The sequence below is a fragment of the Hypomesus transpacificus genome, chromosome 19 (assembly GCF_021917145.1).
Source record: "Hypomesus transpacificus isolate Combined female chromosome 19, fHypTra1, whole genome shotgun sequence".
NCBI classification, from domain to species: Eukaryota; Metazoa; Chordata; class Actinopteri; order Osmeriformes; family Osmeridae; genus Hypomesus; species Hypomesus transpacificus.
Genome location: NC_061078.1, coordinates 984750 through 1002896, shown reverse-complemented (window position 1 = coordinate 1002896; position 18147 = coordinate 984750). Strand labels below are relative to the sequence as shown.

The 18147-nt window shown below is 46.4% G+C and overlaps 2 protein-coding genes across 3 annotated transcripts; one reads left to right on the top strand and one right to left on the bottom strand.

Annotated features, from left to right (window-relative positions):
- Positions 1 to 1661: 1661 nt before the first annotated feature.
- Positions 1662 to 11286, bottom strand: gaa2 (alpha glucosidase 2). Its single transcript, XM_047042594.1, has 21 exons — positions 11190 to 11286; positions 10542 to 10676; positions 9883 to 10419; positions 9545 to 9690; positions 8986 to 9151; positions 8716 to 8812; positions 8463 to 8582; positions 8078 to 8196; positions 7015 to 7146; positions 6566 to 6676; positions 6320 to 6433; positions 6131 to 6215; positions 5809 to 5926; positions 5497 to 5630; positions 5124 to 5275; positions 4650 to 4798; positions 4410 to 4551; positions 3553 to 3651; positions 3188 to 3352; positions 2901 to 3047; positions 1662 to 2464 (listed from the first exon to the last, which is right to left on the bottom strand). Exons 2-21 carry the CDS (start codon positions 10632 to 10634, stop codon positions 2402 to 2404), a joined length of 2889 nt encoding a protein of 962 aa, XP_046898550.1. The 5' UTR covers positions 10635 to 10676; positions 11190 to 11286; the 3' UTR covers positions 1662 to 2401.
- A 420-nt stretch (positions 11287 to 11706) lies between these two features.
- LOC124481556 (zinc finger protein 852-like) lies at positions 11707 to 17424 on the top strand. 2 transcript variants are annotated; one of them, XM_047041607.1, is made up of 3 exons: positions 11707 to 12000; positions 12510 to 12815; positions 14933 to 17424. In XM_047041607.1, exons 1-3 carry the CDS (start codon positions 11835 to 11837, stop codon positions 16216 to 16218), a joined length of 1758 nt encoding a protein of 585 aa, XP_046897563.1. In that variant the 5' UTR covers positions 11707 to 11834; the 3' UTR covers positions 16219 to 17424. The 2 variants fall into 2 exon arrangements, with proteins under 2 accessions (XP_046897563.1, XP_046897564.1); XM_047041608.1 differs by lacking the exon at positions 14933 to 17424 and adding an exon at positions 13498 to 14025.
- The last annotated feature ends 723 nt before the right edge of the window (positions 17425 to 18147 follow it).

Sequence of the window (18147 nt, the reverse complement as noted above, 5' to 3'; positions counted from 1 at the left end):
GAGAGAGAGAGAGAGAGAGAGTAGAGAGAGAGACAGAGACAGAGAGAGAGAGAGAGTAGAGAGAGAGAGAGACAGAGAGAGAGAGTAGAGAGAGAGATAGAGAGACAGAGAGAGAGAGATAGAGAGAGAGAGAGTAGAGAGAGAGAGTAGAGAGAGAGAGAGAGATAGAGAGAGAGTAGAGAGAGATAGAGAGACAGAGAGAGAGAGATAGAGAGAGAGAGAGAGTAGAGAGAGAGAGTAGAGAGAGAGAGAGAGATAGAGAGAGATAGAGTAGAGAGAGAGAGATAGAGAGAGAGAGTAGAGAGAGAGAGAGGGAGAGAGAGATAGAGAGAGATAGAGAGAGAGATAGAGATAGAGTAGAGAGAGAGTAGAGAGAGAGAGATAGAGAGAGAGAGTAGAGAGAGATAGAGAGATATAGAGATAGACAGAGAGATAGAGAGAGAGTAGAGAGAGAGATAGAGTAGAGAGAGAGAGAGAGTAGAGAGAGATAGAGAGAGGGAGAGAGGGAGAGAGATAGAGTAGAGAGAGAGAGTAGAGAGAGAGAGAGTAGAGAGAGAGATAGAGAGAGATAGAGAGATAGAGTAGAGAGATAGAGTAGAGAGAGAGAGAGTAGAGAGAGAGATGTAGAGAGAGAGAGAGTAGAGAGAGAGAGTAGAGAGAGTAGAGAGAGATAGAGAGAGATAGAGAGAGATAGAGAGAGAGAGATAGAGTAGAGAGAGAGTAGAGAGAGAGAGAGAGAGTAGAGAGAGAGAGAGAGAGAGAGAGTAGAGAGAGAGAGATAGAGAGAGAGAGATAGAGAAAGATAGAGAGAGAGAGAGTAGAGAGAGAGAGAGAGAGAGAGAGTAGAGTGAGAGAGAGAGAGAGGGAGAGAGAGAGGGAGAGAGATAGAGAGAGAGAGTAGAGAGAGAGTAGAGAGAGAGAGAGAGAGAGAGAGGGAGAGAGATAGAGAGAGATAGAGAGAGTAGAGAGATAGAGTAGAGAGAGAGAGTAGAGAGAGAGAGTAGAGAGAGAGATAGAGAGAGAGAGAGTAGAGAGAGAGAGTAGAGAGAGGGAGAGAGATAGAGAGAGAGTAGAGAGAGAGAGTAGAGAGAGAGAGAGAGAGAGAGGGAGAGAGAGATAGAGAGAGATAGAGAGAGATAGAGAGAGAGATAGAGAGAGTAGAGAGAGAGTAGAGAGAGAGAGTAGAGAGATAGAGAGATAGAGAGAGTAGAGAGAGAGAGATAGAGAGAGATAGAGTAGAGAGAGTAGAGAGAGATAGAGAGATAGAGAGAGATAGAGTAGAGAGAGAGAGTAGAGAGAGAGAGATAGAGAGAGAGAGTAGAGAGAGAGAGAGAGATAGAGAGAGTAGAGAGAGAGAGAAGAGAGAGAGAGTAGAGAGAGAGAGTAGAGAGAGAGAGAGGGAGAGATAGAGAGAGTAGAGAGAGAGAGGGAGAGAGAGAGAGATAGAGAGAGATAGAGAGATAGAGAGATAGAGAGTAGAGAGAGAGTAGAGAGAGAGATAGAGAGATAGAGAGAGAGTAGAGAGAGAGAGATAGAGAGAGAGAGTAGAGAGAGAGAGAGAGAGAGAGACCGAGTCCAGCCTGGCTGAATGAGCTGTTGCCCCCTGGTGGTGAACCCTACCCACCCAACACCCATAACAATGCTCAACAATCAGATTAAGAATATAATTTATTCATGATTTCTTGATATGAAATTTGAAATGAAAGCATAAACATTCAGAGTTTTTTCCTTCAACTTTCATAATTTATCATGGCAGCAAAAACTAAAGCAGTGAATTATTTTTTACTTCAACAAGTTGGAAGTCTCATACACTTGAATTTCAAAGTTCAGAAACAAACAAAAAAAACAGCTCTGAAAAAGCATTAAAAACTCTCAAAGGAACAGCATTATGTCAACTAACAACTAAATAAACACAAAAATCCTTTCCCAGCTATTCTAGCTACCATTCTAAAATTAATTACTAGCTAAGTAAAATACTATGTCGCTCCCAACATCTCAGTAATCATAAAACTTTGGCAGCAGATACAGAACACATTCACAGTACACAGATGTTCTAGAACTCTCCGCTCGTAGGGCCCAGAAGGTTCTAGAACAGATGCTCTTCTCTAAAGGTTCCAAAAAGTGTCCTGGAACCTCCAGACACAGTTGAGGGTTCCCAAGGCACCCTGCTTGAACATTCCTGGTCGGGTCTCCTGTGCAGGGTTATTTTCAATAGTGCAAATCAAGGTTGTAAACAACATTCACACAGCAACAGTAGCAACACTGATTAAGTGATGATCCCCCCCCGCCCTGTGACCCTGTGGACCTAATCTCAGTCTGTCCTCTCTCCCTCCCTCCACTCAGCCCAGAGGCAGGGCAGGAAGGAGAGGGACATGGAGGGATGGTGGAGAGGAGAAGCAGGCTAGGACCAGCTGATGGTGAAGTTCTGACTGAGGTTCAGACCCAGATCTGATACTGTCAACACCTAGAGACGAAGAGAGAGACAGAGAGAGGTAGAGGGTTAGGAGGAGCAAGAGAGAGAACGGTAGAGGGTTAGGAGGAGCAATAGAGAGAGATGGGTAGAGGGTTAGGAGGATCAAGAGAGAGATAGGTAGAGGGTTAGGAGGAGCAAGAGAGAGAGATAGGTAGAGGGTTAGGAGGAGCAAGAGAGAGATAGGTAGAGGGTTAGGAGGATCAAGAGAGAGATAGGTAGAGGGTTAGGAGGAGCAAGAGAGAGAGATAGATAGAGGGTTAGGAGGAGCAAGAGAGAGATAGGTAGAGGGTTAGGAGGAGCAAGAGAGAGATAGGTAGAGGGTTAGGAGGAGCAAGAAAGAGATAGGTAGAGGGTTAGGAGGAGAGAGAAACAGGTTACCAGGTGAATAAAAGGTATTCAACTATTTGACCCCTGACCCCGGCCTCACCTGATTGGCTCGGTAGGAGAAGGCTGCGTCCTGGGAGTTGACAGTGACCCGGGTAGGCTTGGACCTGACCCCGTAGAAGGATGTCATCTCTATGGTGATGTAGGTGGCCTCCTCATGGCTGTGGAGCACCTGGGATGTCATCGTGTTCTAGAACACAAGGGAGGATGGGGGGGTTTCAATAGTGTGTGTACCTGGTCCATGGTGAACAGAATGAGGGTGTACTGTGTGTGTGTGTGTACCTGGACCACAGTGAACAGAATGAGGGCGTGCTGTGTGTGTGTGTGTACCTGGTCCACAGTGAACAGAATGAGGGCGTACTGGCCAGTCTCCCAGGTGTCCAGACTCTCCCCGTCGTCCCAGAACAGCTCCCCCTCAGCCTGGCCGTCCTCACGCAGGGACACCAGCAGGTGTAGGGGCTGACCACTGCTCACCCAGAGCGTGCTGTTGGGCCTCTGTGTACACACACACACACACACACACACACACACAGGTGTCATGTGTAGAGGTGACAATATCCAGGTTAGGTGTACCTGTGTGAATGTGTGTGTACCTGTATGTATATACCTGTGTGTGTGTGTGTATGTGTGTGTACCTGTAGGTGTGTGTGTGTACCTGTAGGTGTGTGTGTGTACCTGTAGGTGTGTGTGTGTACCTGTGTGGGGATCACAGCTCCTGCTCTCAGGTGCAGGTTGATCTTGTCCAGAGGAGCCTGCAGCTGGATCTGCTCTCCTTTACTGACCAGCCTGTCTCCCTGAAAGAGAGGGGGGAGAGAGAGGTTACTGACCAGCCTGTCTCCCTGAAAGAGAGGGGGGAGAGAGCTTACTGACCAGCCTGTCTCCCTGAAAGAGAGGGGGGAGAGAGAGCTTACTGACCAGCCTGTCTCCCTGAAAGAGAGGGGGGAGAGAGAGCTTACTGACCAGCCTGTCTCCCTGAAAGAGAGGGGGGAGAGAGAGCTTACTGACCAGCCTGTCTCCCTGAAAGAGAGGGGGGAGAGAGAGGTTACTGACCAGCCTGTCTCCCTGAAAAAGAGGGGGGAGAGAGAGGTTACTGACCAGCCTGTCTCCCTGAAAGAGAGGGGGGAGAGAGAGCTTACTGACCAGCCTGTCTCCCTGAAAGAGAGGGGGGAGAGAGAGCTTACTGACCAGCCTGTCTCCCTGAAAGAGAGGGGGGAGAGAGAGCTTACTGACCAGCCTGTCTCCCTGAAAGAGAGGGGGGAGAGAGAGCTTACTGACCAGCCTGTCTCCCTGAAAGAGAGGGGGGAGAGAGAGCTTACTGACCAGCCTGTCTCCTTGAAAGAGAGGGGGGAGAGAGAGCTTACTGACCAGCCTGTCTCCCTGAAAAAGAGGGGGGAGAGAGAGGTTACTGACCAGCCTGTCTCCCTGAAAGAGAGGGGGGAGAGAGAGGTTATGGACCAGCCTGTCTCCCTGAAAGAGAGGGGGGCTCTTTGTGTGGGTGTGAACACTCATCATGTGTGTGTGTGTGTGGTGTGTGGTGTGTGTGTGAGCTCACCGTGTAGAAGTCGTACCACAGCCCTAGGGGGAAGTAGCCCTCCACAGTGCGCTGTCCGGGCTGCAGGACTGGAGTCACCAGCACACTGCTGCCCCACAGGAACTGGCTGTCCACAGCATAGCAGCTGCTGTCCTGAGGGAACCTGACACACACACACACACACATATTCAAGGTGTATTGAGTGAGCAGCTATTTTGAGATAATATTAAATTGGATTGACAGTGTGTGTGTGTGACTCACTCGAACAGCAGCGGGCGAGCGACGGTGTGTGCGTGTGTGTGTGCGCGGTGGAAGAGAGTGTAGAGCAGCGGGAACAGAGAGTATCTAAGCAGCAGAGCGTCCTTCATGGCGGTACGAGCCAGAGGGCTGAACACTGTCGGGTCCTGGGGCTGCACACACAGGTACACATACACTATTCATTACACCAATCGCTTGTGTGTGAAATGCTGTTGTGGTTGTGTTGTGGTTAGTTACCTGTGTGTCCAGGGTGTTGTGGTTAGTTACCTGTGTGTCCAGGGTGTTGTGGTTAGTTACCTGTGTGTCCAGGGTGTTGTGGTTAGTTACCTGTGTGTCCAGGGTGTTGTGGTTAGTTACCTGTGTGTCCAGGCTGTTGTGGTTAGTTACCTGTGTGTCCAGGGTGTTGTGGTTAGTTACCTGTGTGTCCAGGGTGTTGTGGTTAGTTACCTGTGTGTCCAGGGTGTTGTGGTTAGTTACCTGTGTGTCCAGGGTGTTGTGGTTTCGTGTGAAGGGGTAGAACGCTCCCAGCTGGGTCCAGCGGATACACAGCTCCTCGTCTGTCTGCTCCCCAAAGCCACACACGTCAGCCCCCACCAGGGGCACCCCCAGCAGGCTGAACGTCAGCATGCCTTACACACACACACACACACACACACACACACACACACACACACACACACACACACACACACACACACACACACACACGTAGTGTTATTGTGCATGTCTTGTGATGTGTTTGACAGTGTCTGTTTCTGATCGTTACAGTGTATTTGTTAAAGTGTGTGCTTGCGTGTGTTCCAGTGTGTGTGTGTGCGTGTATATAAGTGTGTGTGTGACAGAGAGAGACCTGATATGGACATGTACATGTCCTTCCAGGTGGAGCGGTTGTCTCCCAGCCAGTGCCCAGAGTACAGGCCCTGGCTGGGGAAGGTGGAGCGGGAGATGACCAGCGTTCTCTTCCCCAGGAGCCGCTGGAGAGCCCTGGGGAAGACACACACCATCTGATCACATCATGTTGTCTGTGTGGATTTCTTTTTGAGTGTGTGTGTTGTAATGTGTGTGTGTGTGTGTGTTGTAATGTGTGTGTGTACCAGGACGAGGCCGTGGCCTCCAGCAGGCCGTAGAGGCTGTGTGTGTTGTAATGTGTGTGTGTGTGTACCAGGACGAGGCCTTGGCCTCCAGCAGGCCGTAGAGGCTGTGTGTGTTGTAGTGGGAGGAGGTCTTCTGCAGGGACGACACACACAGCGTCTTAGCCCTCAGCAGCCCACCCAGAACTCCTGCAACACACACACACACACACATGATCCACCCGTCCGCATGCTTCAGCTCTGCCACATCAGGAGCGTGCGTGCACACACACACACACATGATCCACCCGCATGCTTCAGCTCTGCCACATCAGGAGCGTGCGTGCACACACACACACATGATCCACCCGTCCGCATGCTTCAGCTCTGCCACATCAGGAGCGTGCGTCTCACCGGGGGTGTAGGGAGGGTCCTCCAGGTCATTTGAAGGACAGCCATTGGTTGAACCATCCAGGAAGTTGGAAGGCTCGTTCATGTCCTAGGGAGGAAGTGACATGAGCGGTCAGAGCTAAAACAGGAAGAGGAATTTTTCTGATGCTGCTGACAGACTCGTGGTGTTGTCACAAGATCACACACACTTACGATCCACAGGCCGTCGAAGGGGACTTTGTCATGGTACCTCTTCAAGTTGTCATACCACCACTCATGGGTCACATGATCAGAGAAGTCTGGATACGCAGTCAGGCCTGGCCACACCTGAGACAGAAGGGGGGGGGAGTGACGGATGACAGTGGAACAAGAAAAAGATATAAGAACAATATAAAAAATCCTTACCTTCTTCCAGTGTGCGTATGACTCAGTGTATGTGCGTGTGTGTGTGTGTGTCACCTTGCCGATGAGCGTGGTGCCGTCAGAGTGGTTGATGAAGACTCCTCTCTGCAGCCCCTCATCATACGGCCTGTAGGAGCCAGCAGGCTGGGTGCTACTGATGCCTGGGTCCTACACACACACACACACACACACACACACAGGTAAACAAACAGGTACACACACACACACAGGTAAACAAACAGGTACACACACACACACACACACACACAGGTAAACAAACAGGTACACACACACACACACACACACACACACACACACACAGGTAAACAAACAGGTACACACACACACACAGGTAAACACACACACACCCTCAGGTACATATCCCCCCTCAGGTAAACAAACAGGTACACACCCCCTCAGGTACATATCCCCCCTCAGGTAAACAAACAGGTACACACCCCCTCAGGTACATATCCCCCCTCAGGTAAACAAACAGGCCCTCCTACCAGGATCATGACGTAGTGCTGGTTGTGAGCGTGCATGTCCTTCACCAGGTCAGGCAGGGACGAGAAGGTCACCGGGTCAAAGGTGAAATCCAGAAAACGATCCATGTAGTCTATATCATTCCACTGGGCGTCCTACACACACACACACACCTTAGACCAGGGGCCCGTTCTCCGTACGTTGCTTATTACATCCGAGATCAAATGACACATCCAAGATGTTATCATCTTGCTAATCATGATATGGCTAATTCTGTTCTTTGAACACCCATGTTGTTTATGATTAGTATAGCTGGCCTGAATTATGCGTTGGTCTAAAAGGGGGTATGTATCGATAGTAGAAACCTTGATCAGCAACGCTGCTATTGGCTGCTCACATAAGTCTATGGCTGCTGACCGTGGCCAAAATGAGCGCCCTGTTTTTTACCGCAACAGAGCAACAGCTTGCTCAAAGGTTACTCCAAATTTGAAGATTTAATCAGAATGCCAGGGAACACCTCAAAGTCTGCAAAATCCAAGAAGGAAGGCTGGCAAAAAGTAGCAGACCAAATTCAATGTAGAGTTGTGACCACACGTTTAATCGCTTATTACAATAAGCTAGGCCTGTGTTTTTTTTTTTCACTTTTATATTTTCATTTATCATCTTTAAATCATATATCATATGGTTTGAACTAATGTATTATGTAAATGACACCCTCACAAAATAAGGCTATCCTCTCAAAAAGTAAAGGCTAGCATATCACGCTGTGCTTAAGGAGCCTATCTATCACGCAATGAGCAATTAATTTGGTTTAATGTTAAATTCTGCTAATTATTCTTGCACCTTCTGATATGTCTGTGACAGACTTCCTGACAGACCTGCTCCTGAGCATGTTTAAGTTTACGGACCTGTTGCTATGACAGAAAGTCCAAGATGAGCTTCGAAGAACTGAACAATCCAAGAAAACGACAAATCGTCAACAATCAAATCCAGCTAACTGAGTTAGCGACGTACGTAGAACGGGCCCCTGACCTGTAGCCTACAGCAGTATGCACTGTACACGTACACACACTCAGTGGACACTACCTGGGGTATCCCATAATTTCGCATGCTCTTGACGATGTCCCAGGTGGCGTTGCTGGAGCCGTAACCCCAGCGACAGAGATGGTAACCTAGCGCCCAGTAGACAGGCATGGCAGGGTGGCCTGACCGAGAGAGAGAGAGAGAGAGAGAGAGAGAGAGAGAGAGAGAGAGAGAGAGAGACAGAGAGAGACAGAAAGAGACAGAGAGAGACAGAGAGAGAGACAGAGAGACAGAGAGAGAGAGACAGAGAGAGAAACAGAGAGAGACAGAGAGAGACAGAGAGAGAGACAGAGAGAGAGACAGAGAGAGAGCAATATGGAATAAATGGGAGTTCCTTGGTTTGTAAGTTCAGACACAATAGCTTGGTTTGCCCCTCCAGTGGACTGACCAACAACCTCCAGGTACTGCCCAATCACAGAGCTAGGCTCCGGACCCAGGAAGACGTAAAAGTCCAGGATCCCACCAATGGTACGCCAGGTTACAGCAGGGGCGGGCTGTAGGACCACGTCTGCCAATAGAAACAACTGTCATGAACACCACGTGAGTTGAGATATTACAGGAATAAATTGAATTGGGAGTATGGGCTAGGAGGTAGGGGGAGGGGCTAGGAAGTAGGGGGAGTGGCTAGGAGGAGGACAGACCCATGGCGTTGCTGTTGAGCAGGAAGAACCCATGGGAAGCACCGCCCTCTTCCATGGCTAGGTAGAAGGGGTGGGCGCCATACAGGTTGGTAAACTCCTGGACCCAGGAAGAGGGTTAGCAGCATTAGCATCTTACCATTGGCATGCTAGATACCTTAGCCTTTAGCTTTAGCTATGTTAAATACTATAGCAAATTAGCCTTTAGCATGCTAGCCATTAGCACGGTACCCATCATCATGGTAGCAGTTTGCATGTTAGCCGTTGGCCTACCGTGGGCGGGACGTCGCGGGCCCACATGGTGAGTGTGTTCCAGTGGACGTTGAGCAGGAAGGAAGAGCGGTGCTCCCCCAGGCCGTACACATAGGGGCTGGCCAGCGGGGAGGAGAACTGGAGGAACTGGTCAGCATAGAACAGAGGAGCCACCGAGGTGTTGAGGCTGGGGGGGAGAGGGGGATGGGGAGGAGTAGGAGTAGGAGGGGGGGGGGAAGAGTAGGAGGGGGGAGGGGGAGGATGTGGGGGGAGGAGTAGGAGGGGAGTAGGAGGGGGGGAGTAAGAGGGAGGAAGGGGAAGAGTAGAAGGAGGGAGGGGGGAGGAGGGGGGGAGGGGGGAGGAGTAGGGGGGGGGGGGGGGGGGAAGGGGGGGGGGGGAAGGGGGAGGAGGGGGGGGAAGGGGAAGGGGAAGGAGGGGGAGAGTAGGAGGGGGGAGTAGTAGGAGGGGGAGGAGTAAGAGGAGGGGGAGAGGAGAGAGAAAGAAGGAAGAGTGTAATCTTCACTGTTATTAGATCTGGAGCATTCTGGAGGGTTCTGGAGGGTTCTGATGCGTGTCTTACAGCACAGCTCCTGTAGCTGTCCTCTTCACGATGATGCCGAATGGGTCCTTGGACAGCTCCACACTGTAGGCGGGACTTCCTGCCTTCTCAGTGGCATTGGGGACTGTGATTGGCACCTCATACCGCAAATTAGACGGGTCCGTGATCTACACAGACAAGCAGGGGTGTGTGAGTGGAGCATGAGGAGCACGTATGATGTGTTTGTCATGTGTGTGTCATGTGTGTGTGATGTGTGTGTGTGATGTGTTTGTCGTGTGTGTGTGCATATGTGTCATGTGTGTGTGTCATGTGTGTGTGTGATGTGTGTGTGTCATGTGTGTGTCCAGATGGCCCCTCACCCTGACCCTCAGCCTGGTGTCGGTCTCGTGTCTGATGTCCAGCTGCAGGGAGAGGATGTCTCCAGGGTAGTACGTCCTCACCTCCCTCTCCAGCCTCCCGATCTGGCCCCCCTGCGACGCCTGCAGCGCCGCCAGCCGGTAGGAGGGGAAGCCTGGGGGGTAGAAGCACCAGGGGACACCCTGGCTCCTGGAGGAGGCGGGGGGGGAGGAGGAGGAGATGAAGCAGCAGTTCCTAGCCTCACACATCTCCCTGGTCACCACCACTCCCCTCTCCGGGTAGCAGTCGAACCTCCAGGCCTCCGAGACGGCAGAGCAGGTCTGGGGCTCGGGTGCGGAGGCTCCCCCAGCCGGGGCTGCTCTCCCTGGGGAGGGTGGCGGGGGCCGATGGGGGAGACCGCTGGAGGGAGAGTGGAGCCAGAAGATGGTGGCAAGGAGCCAGGCTGCACTGAGGAGCAGGAGGAGCAGACCCAGAGAGAGAAGTGTGGTGGAGGAGGAGCAGGACAGCCTTCTGGGGAGGAGAGGCTCTTCTGGAACCTCCTGCACAAGGAGACCACACACACACACACACGATCCACTTCTATTCTAGTTAAACAATACTTTTTAGCAGGACAAACTGGAGTAGATATATAACTGACCAATCAAAGAGTGCCTGTTCTCACCTCCACCACCTCCTGCTCGGAGGCCGCTTCCTCGGACAAAGCAGTGCTAGTAAACTGGACGTCCTCGGGGGTCAGACGCTTGTACGACACCATCCTCACTGCGTGTCGGGTCGTAGACGGGGGCTAAACGTATCCCTAACGGGTGACACCAAAATAATGTAACTATCATTAGCTAACTAATGTTAATACATTTAAGTTTTGCTGGATGAGTTATTAAAGTAAGTAACTGTTTACCATTTGCCACAGTTTATTAAAGTTACTGGCTACGACGTCCGAACTAGCAATTAACCCTTGACCTTCTGCACAAAAACTACAGTCGTCGGTAGGTAGATACACTAATCTACTGATAGCACGATATCGGTTCAATAACGGAATTCCTAGTCGACGTAATCACTAAGCTAGCTCGAAACAAACTTTTGTCTCTTGAAAGGTCGCTGTAGTATTAATAATAACTGCTTTATAGCCCTGAAATTTTGCAAGTTTGCTTGTCGCTATGCTGGCTAGCAAGGTGAGCTACATGATGTAGCGTTAGTACATCTGTGAACTTTGCTCTTGGAACCGCCAGGCTAAGGACCTCGAGATTTTAACACGAACTCTACGTAATCGTATAATGTTGGCAAGAGCAATGTGATAGGCAAATGTGCTTACTTCAATAAACTTCGTGCTGGTTTCAGCAGAAGTCTGGACAGATAGCAGTGCTCCGAGAACAGGTCCGCTGGTCGTCGTCGCTGGAGAACTGTTTTCGTTCTCTTCTTCGTTGATATTATGGCAGATTACAACCAACGTCAATGAAGTGCATCATTGCCACCTACTGTTCGGGAGTGTGAGAGGAGGTTGGAACGGATAATTTAACTTTACACCCAGATACTCCTACCAAGATTGCTCAATATCAGAATCAGAATCAGAATGGGATTTATTTGCCATGAAAGTTTGCACAGACAAGGAATTTGCTTTGGCAGGAAGGTGCATACAGAAAACAATATCTTGACTATCGGTATCAGAGATGTTATTGCTGCTCTTTGTTTAAATAACAAAGGTGCTATATGTAAGCCAGTTTCAAAACAGTGCGAATAAGCCCATCTTTAGCATTAGTTAAGTTATGGATACTTCGGATACTAGTTGGGTACTTTTATTTTGGAAAACTACACTTAAAGTCTTTCGGGGTACTTCCGTGTTGTAGACTGGGATGAAAAACACCGTAGTAGATTCGATGTAACTTGCAGAAAAGTAGGACATAAAACGACGTGCAGGAAGCGAGAGTGGGACACAATTAGAAAGTCTTTCAGTTTAACAATGTCGGAACTAGATTTGTTTAGAGACTTTCTTTTAGAGCGACTAGCAATGGAAGCCTTAGAGATTGTCGGAGCCGTTGAAAAGACGTTTACCGAGTACCAGTACGATGAAAGTGCACGACTGCCACGGTTGGACGTTAAACCTGAGATCAATCTACACTTAACGGGTTTTGTATTTAATAAATATTTATTGAAGCTGTTGTCAATGTCAGTGAGGAGTACAATATATGTTGCCCTATTTCACACTATCCCCTCTGTAACTTTAGCTAGAAAAGAGCAGACATCTCCATATTATCTCAGGTTGTTCTTCTTCAATTCTACACACTTTACCTAGATTCTTTCATCTTTGCCCTCAGTGATGCAAAACTCAGTACATGATGTATTATCCCGTCATAACCCATATGAATGTATGGTCCCATCCTAACCCATCTGACATCATCGACCAAAGATTTCACCAGTTTTAGTGCAGAAAATTTCAGTCCACAAGTATCGCTACTAACAGCGATTGAAAAAGCTATTTTGGACATTTTAAAGAGCTAATAATAATGTTCTATGAATAAAGCCAGCTTCTCTATGGTATCAGCTTTCCTGGGTTTGTCTTCATGACTGGCTGTACTGGTGGAAGAAAACAAAACAATTAAAACGTCTATTTGGGTCTTGCCTCTTCTTCCCCCAGATGTGCAGCAGCTCTCTCCCCCAGAGCCCCCACAGATTAAAGAGGAACAGGAACTGTGGACCAGTCAGGAGGAAGACCAGCTCCAAGGACTGCAGTCTGAAACTACAGACTCCATCTTCACCCAGGAGTTTTCAAAAGACAGAATGTCAAAACTACACTTGGTTCTCCGTGAGAAACTAACAACAGCAGGTTTAGAGATTTTCATCAAAGTGAAAAAGAAGTTTGCTGAGTACGAAGAAGAAATTATGCAACTGCAGCGGTTGTTGGACGTTGTTACTCAACCCGAGGTCAAGCTACACAGAATAGGTTTGATGTTCAAAACTTTATTATAATCGTCTGTGTCTAGAACCCTTACTACTTATGACCTCATGGTTACGTGTCTTATGTCTTAAGTATTTATATCGCTAGTTTACTAGCTAACGTCCCTCCTTCAGACATGGGTTGCAGACCTCACGTTCTCCAAACGTGGGTCCCAGACCTTACCCTTCTCCTCTAGACTGACAGTCGGGCCAATAACAAGCCCCTACACATTGTCTCAAGTCAAGGAACACAGAAATATACCAAAGGGTCATAAGCAGCTTTGGGTTTTCCCTGGTTACATAAATACAGCCTGGAGTTATTATGAATACTTGTTTGTTTGCTAATGTATAGAAGCAAATCGGTGACAATGTTTTACATTTTAAAAGGCATTGAATACTTAACCTTTAAGATGCGCGAGTTCTAAATATTTCCGACGATCCCCACAGCGTAAATTTTTTTTTTCTTCAGGCTGCTCAAATTCAAATGGTGAAATTCAGATACAGAAAATTTGAACCCAAATGTTTTTAAATGAAAAATTCTGATTGCAAGATCTGGGATACCCAGTGTTTTTTTTTCTTTTGGCTCAATTATTAGATTCGTTAGCATTTTTGGCATCTGAATTTTACTGGTCTAATTTGAGCTGGAATACCAATGTATTGCTTTCCTCAGACCTGACCTCTCTCCTCAGACCCCAGGCTGAATTGGTTTGGATGAGGGATCTGCATGTATGACTGCCTGCAGCTACACCTGGATGAGAGGGCCCGAGGAGAAAAAAATACTGCAAGATCCGGGGATACCCAGATGTGTTTTATTTATTTCACCATTCAAATTCGAACAGTCTGAATTTTGTTCTGTTTACATTTCTGAAACTTGAAATGTAATTTTTTTATTTTGGGGATCTGAAATTTACTGTTCGAATTTGAGCAACCTGATTTTCTGAATCAGATGGATCAGGTTTTCCATTTTAAGGAGGTTAATTAAAAACCAACAAATTTAGTGGTGTTTAAATTTCAATTTTAAGTATTCAATGCCTTTTAAAATTTGAAACATTATGTCACTGATTTGCTTCCATACTAATGTTTTTACACCAAACTTTTTACACCAAGAACAATGGGCCTCATTCTCGAAAATGTTCTCAAGTTTCTTCCGAATTGTTTCTTACGGGCTTCGGAAAAACAGCGTAAGAAAAAGACATCCGCCAAATTCATGAACGCTTGAAAATGTGTTCCTACGCAGCAGAAGTTTTCTGAGCTGTGCTCCCCGGGAAGAGTTTTCTTAAGTTGAAAGCGCGTCCTCGTGCTCCTGAATTAGCATACATACACGCCCCAACAGCTCCTTAAAATGGCACGCAACAACAGTGACGTGTGCTGTCAGAATCGACACAATTAGGAAAGCAACAGGAACGCAAGTTATGTCCAAGCGAAAAGCAACAGGTGCACAGGTGCATCGGTGCAACATCATACCAGTAAGATGAGCAGTGGAATTGTTCTCCACTGGATCTAACAGTGTACACTAAGCAAGGTTAATTATTATAATTATTTTAATCCGAGGATGTCTGTTATGGCAAGCCGTTTTATCATTTATGTAACCAACGAATTCTTGATATCCAAAAATCGAATTCTTGATATTCAAAATGCAATTCTAGATTTTAAGAATTCGAATTTTGGATATCAAGAATTCAAATTTTGGATATCAGGAATTCGAATTTTGGATATCAAGAATTCAAATTTTGGATATCAAGAATTCATTGGTGATATGATAAAACGGATTTCCATAGTCTGTAGAGTTAATGTGAACGCAATGACCAACGATTTTTCATAACTTCATTAACACTTCAAACACGGAGAGTTTTCTTAAATGCGATTCCTTTGATCATTGTGGTTTTTGAAGGAATCGCATTTGAGACAACTCTGGACGATTTATGACTGCTATTTTTAGTTCGGAAAGTCTCCTGAAGTTCAGAACAAATCGCAGATGAGAAAACTTTCATGAATGCTGTGGTAGAAGAGGTCAGGTCCAATTCCAATTCAGAAGAAATTCCTTCTTAAATTCTTCTTAACTGAGTTCGAGAATGAGGCCCATTGAACCTGGATACATCTAACTGCTGTCTCTTCTGTCCCCAGATGTGCAGCAGCTCTCTCTCCCGGAGCCCCCACAGATTAAAGAGGAACAGGAGCTGTGGACCAGTCAGGAGGAAGAGCAGCTCCAAGGACTGCAGTCTGAAACCACAGACTTCATATTCACTTCTTCCAGTGTGAAACATGACTCTGATCAGGAGGGCTCCTCTGAATGTTCACATCTTGTCCAGATTGTTAAAGTGGAGAACAGAGAAGGAGACTCTCTACCCAGCAACACAACTGAGGAGCAAATCAAAGAGCCTCATGTACATGACTCTGCAGCACCAGAACCAGTCAGTGACTCTCAGCCCCTCTCTGTTGTAGCTCCAGACTGTCCTGCAGCTCAGAGTTTGGAGGAGGAACATGGAGGAGTGATACTTTTACAGAACAGAACACGAAACAATGAGGCTCTTCCAAGGGACAATAGACCACAGGGAAGTCACACAGAGAAACCTCATCAGTGTCAACAATGTAAGAGACGATTTGCTGACAGAAGTGCTCTTCTTAAACACATGAGAACACGCTCAGGGGAGAAACCATATCAGTGTCAGGAGTGCAGTAAGATCTTTAGCAGTAAACACGCTTGGCTTGCCCATACGAGGACACACACAGGGGAGAAACCATATCAGTGTCAGGAATGTAGTAAGATGTTTCGCACTAAAACCCAATTACTTGTCCACATGAGGACACACACATGTGAGAGACCGTATCAGTGTCAGGAATGTAGTAGGAGCTTGAGTAGTAAGCAAAATTTAATTCGCCATTTGAAAACACACACAGGGGAGAGACCATATCAGTGTCAGGAATGTAATAAGAGCTTTATCTCAAAACACAATTTGCTTGCCCATTTGAAGGCACACACGTGTGAAAAACCATATCAGTGTCAGGAATGTAGTAAGAACTTTAGCAGTAAACACACTCTGCTAGTCCATATGTGGACACACACTGGGGAGAGACCATATCAGTGTGAGGAATGTAGTAAGAACTTTTGCAGTAAACGAACTTTACTTGCCCATATGGCAATACACACATGTGAGAAACCATATCAGTGTCAGGAATGTAGTGAGGGATTTAGAAGTAAACACACGTTGCTAGTCCATATGTGGACACACACAGGGGAGAGACCACATCAGTGTCAGGAATGTAGTAAGTTGTTTAACAGTAAACAAAGTTTATTTGTCCACATGAGGACACACACAGGGGAGAGACCATATCAGTGTCAGGAATGTAGTAAGAGATTTAGCTACAAACGTGTTCTCATTAGGCATATGACAACACACACACAACGTTGACATTTTTCCATGAAACAAAGAAAATGTTGGGGTAAAGGGTGCTGCTGAACTGATGTTGTGTAAACCTAGGGTGTAGGACCTAAACCAACCTTCACCTAAACCTAGGGGTGTAGGCCCGTGGAGTGATTTGTAAGTTAAAAGTAGAAAAGCGAAGCTTTGTGCTGGATGTAAAGTGATATGAATTTCATGAAATACATGAACATTTGTTTTTTTATATATGTGGCATGTTTATTCCAGTGCTGGAATATTTTCATTGAAGTTGTTGTTAAAATCAGACGTCCGTGGAAGGTAGCAAAATAAGTAGGAGGCAGAATACCTTTCAACAGCTCAAGGCAGCTCGATGGTTTATTTCAGCAAGGCAGATGTGCGTTCACAAACACATACAGGAAAAGACAAGACTTGATGCCCCAACATTCACGTTTTATAGACTAAATGAGAATAATCCCCCCGCCCTGTAAAATACAATGATGGCATCATATCGGAAAGTTCTAGTTTGTCCCCTTAACGCCAGTTTCCTCACACCCCAACCTGCGTGCACATTGTTTTGGCTGGTAAGGTTGTTGATGAACTTCTCTATAGCTGAACAGCCCATCTTCTACTGACTCCCCCTCTGATGTCCTGGGCTAATGTCCTTGACGTTCACTGTGGACGACAACAGCCTATTTCATTCAGGATACAAATTCCCTTCCCATACTAAGTTTGCCAAACCAATTACTTTCTACTGTTCTGGTTAAATCCAGTTGAGGGTGGAGTTTATTAACTGCGTAGATAGTAGTCAGCCATTTTAGGCCCCACAGTCTGACCTGGTTTAACCCTCCCTGTTTGCCTAGCTGTCCCACAATCAATTTCCCACAACAAAGTGTTGAACAATAGAAAGAGTTTGTAGTGAAGATAGTCTGTATTACAGTAGTCTGTATTTTGAACATTAAAATATTCTACTAGAACTTTCTTTCATATTAGCCAAGTTGTTTCTTACTTCATTAATAAAAAATATTTATTGTAGTCCCTGTTGATGAAAAGCATACCCATATAGAACAGGTATATATTCTACCAGACTGATCACCTGAGAATAGAGAAGTGGAAGGACAACTTGTGAATAACACTGATAAACTTACAACACTGATAACTTATAACAAGGGCCATCAGGCTTTTGAATGAACATTGATGTGGACATTGATACACTGTCAGCACTTCTCACTAGTCACTTTACACACTGTCACTTGTTGCTCTTTCAGCTACTGGTTGCATCAGCAATATTGCAGTAATTGTAGGTAACACTTGTCTTAGGTTAGCTTAGGTTGTATATTAGATGTATATTAGAAGTTTAGTATACCGTTTTGTATATTAGGAGGTTTATTTTATATTTTGGCTTATCATAGGTGTAATCTATGTTCTGAGTACTCATGTTGTGTTATGCCAGGTTGTCTTGTCCTAAGAATTTGAGTGCCCAGTCTGACCCTGTGTTGTTCTGTGCATCTCACAATAAAAGGCTTGAACTTGAACAACAGTTGACGAAAACATTTGGTCAATCACTGAAATAACAGTACTCACTATAGTACTTTGTTTGTCAAAAATAATTTGCAGAATACAACACTTTTTTACGGATGCAAAACTATTTCTGCTCCTACAAATCATTTTCTTCTCCTGCAAATCGTTTTCTGCTCCTGCAAATCGTTTTCTACGACTGCAAATCGTTTTCTGCGACTGCAAATCGTTTTCTGAGACTGCAAATTATTATTGACCCTAATTTGACTCCATACATAGCCACCAATATCCAACAGGGAGTGCTTAGACAACAAACAATGCTCTCAACATTTACCATAAAAGAAACCACGATTTTGGTGAAATAAAATATACACAAAACATTAGTAATTCCTTAAGCTACTAATAATTAATAACTAATTACGAACTAATAGCTAACCTTGTTGT

Coding starts and splice junctions, on each gene's coding strand:
- gaa2 (XM_047042594.1), bottom strand. CDS start 10,634: ATGGTGTCGTACAAGCGTCTGACCCCCGAGGACGTCCAGTTTACTAGC. Junction 8,197..8,462: donor GCAGTACCTGGAGGTTGTTG/GTCAGTCCACTG, acceptor TCTCTCGGTCAG/GCCACCCTGCCATGCCTGTC. Junction 3,353..3,552: donor GAGCTGTGATCCCCACACAG/GTACACACACAC, acceptor GTGTGTACACAG/AGGCCCAACAGCACGCTCTG.
- LOC124481556 (XM_047041607.1), top strand. CDS start 11,835: ATGTCGGAACTAGATTTGTTTAGAGACTTTCTTTTAGAGCGACTAGCA. Junction 12,001..12,509: donor GATCAATCTACACTTAACGG/GTTTTGTATTTA, acceptor TTCTTCCCCCAG/ATGTGCAGCAGCTCTCTCCC. Junction 12,816..14,932: donor GGTCAAGCTACACAGAATAG/GTTTGATGTTCA, acceptor TTCTGTCCCCAG/ATGTGCAGCAGCTCTCTCTC.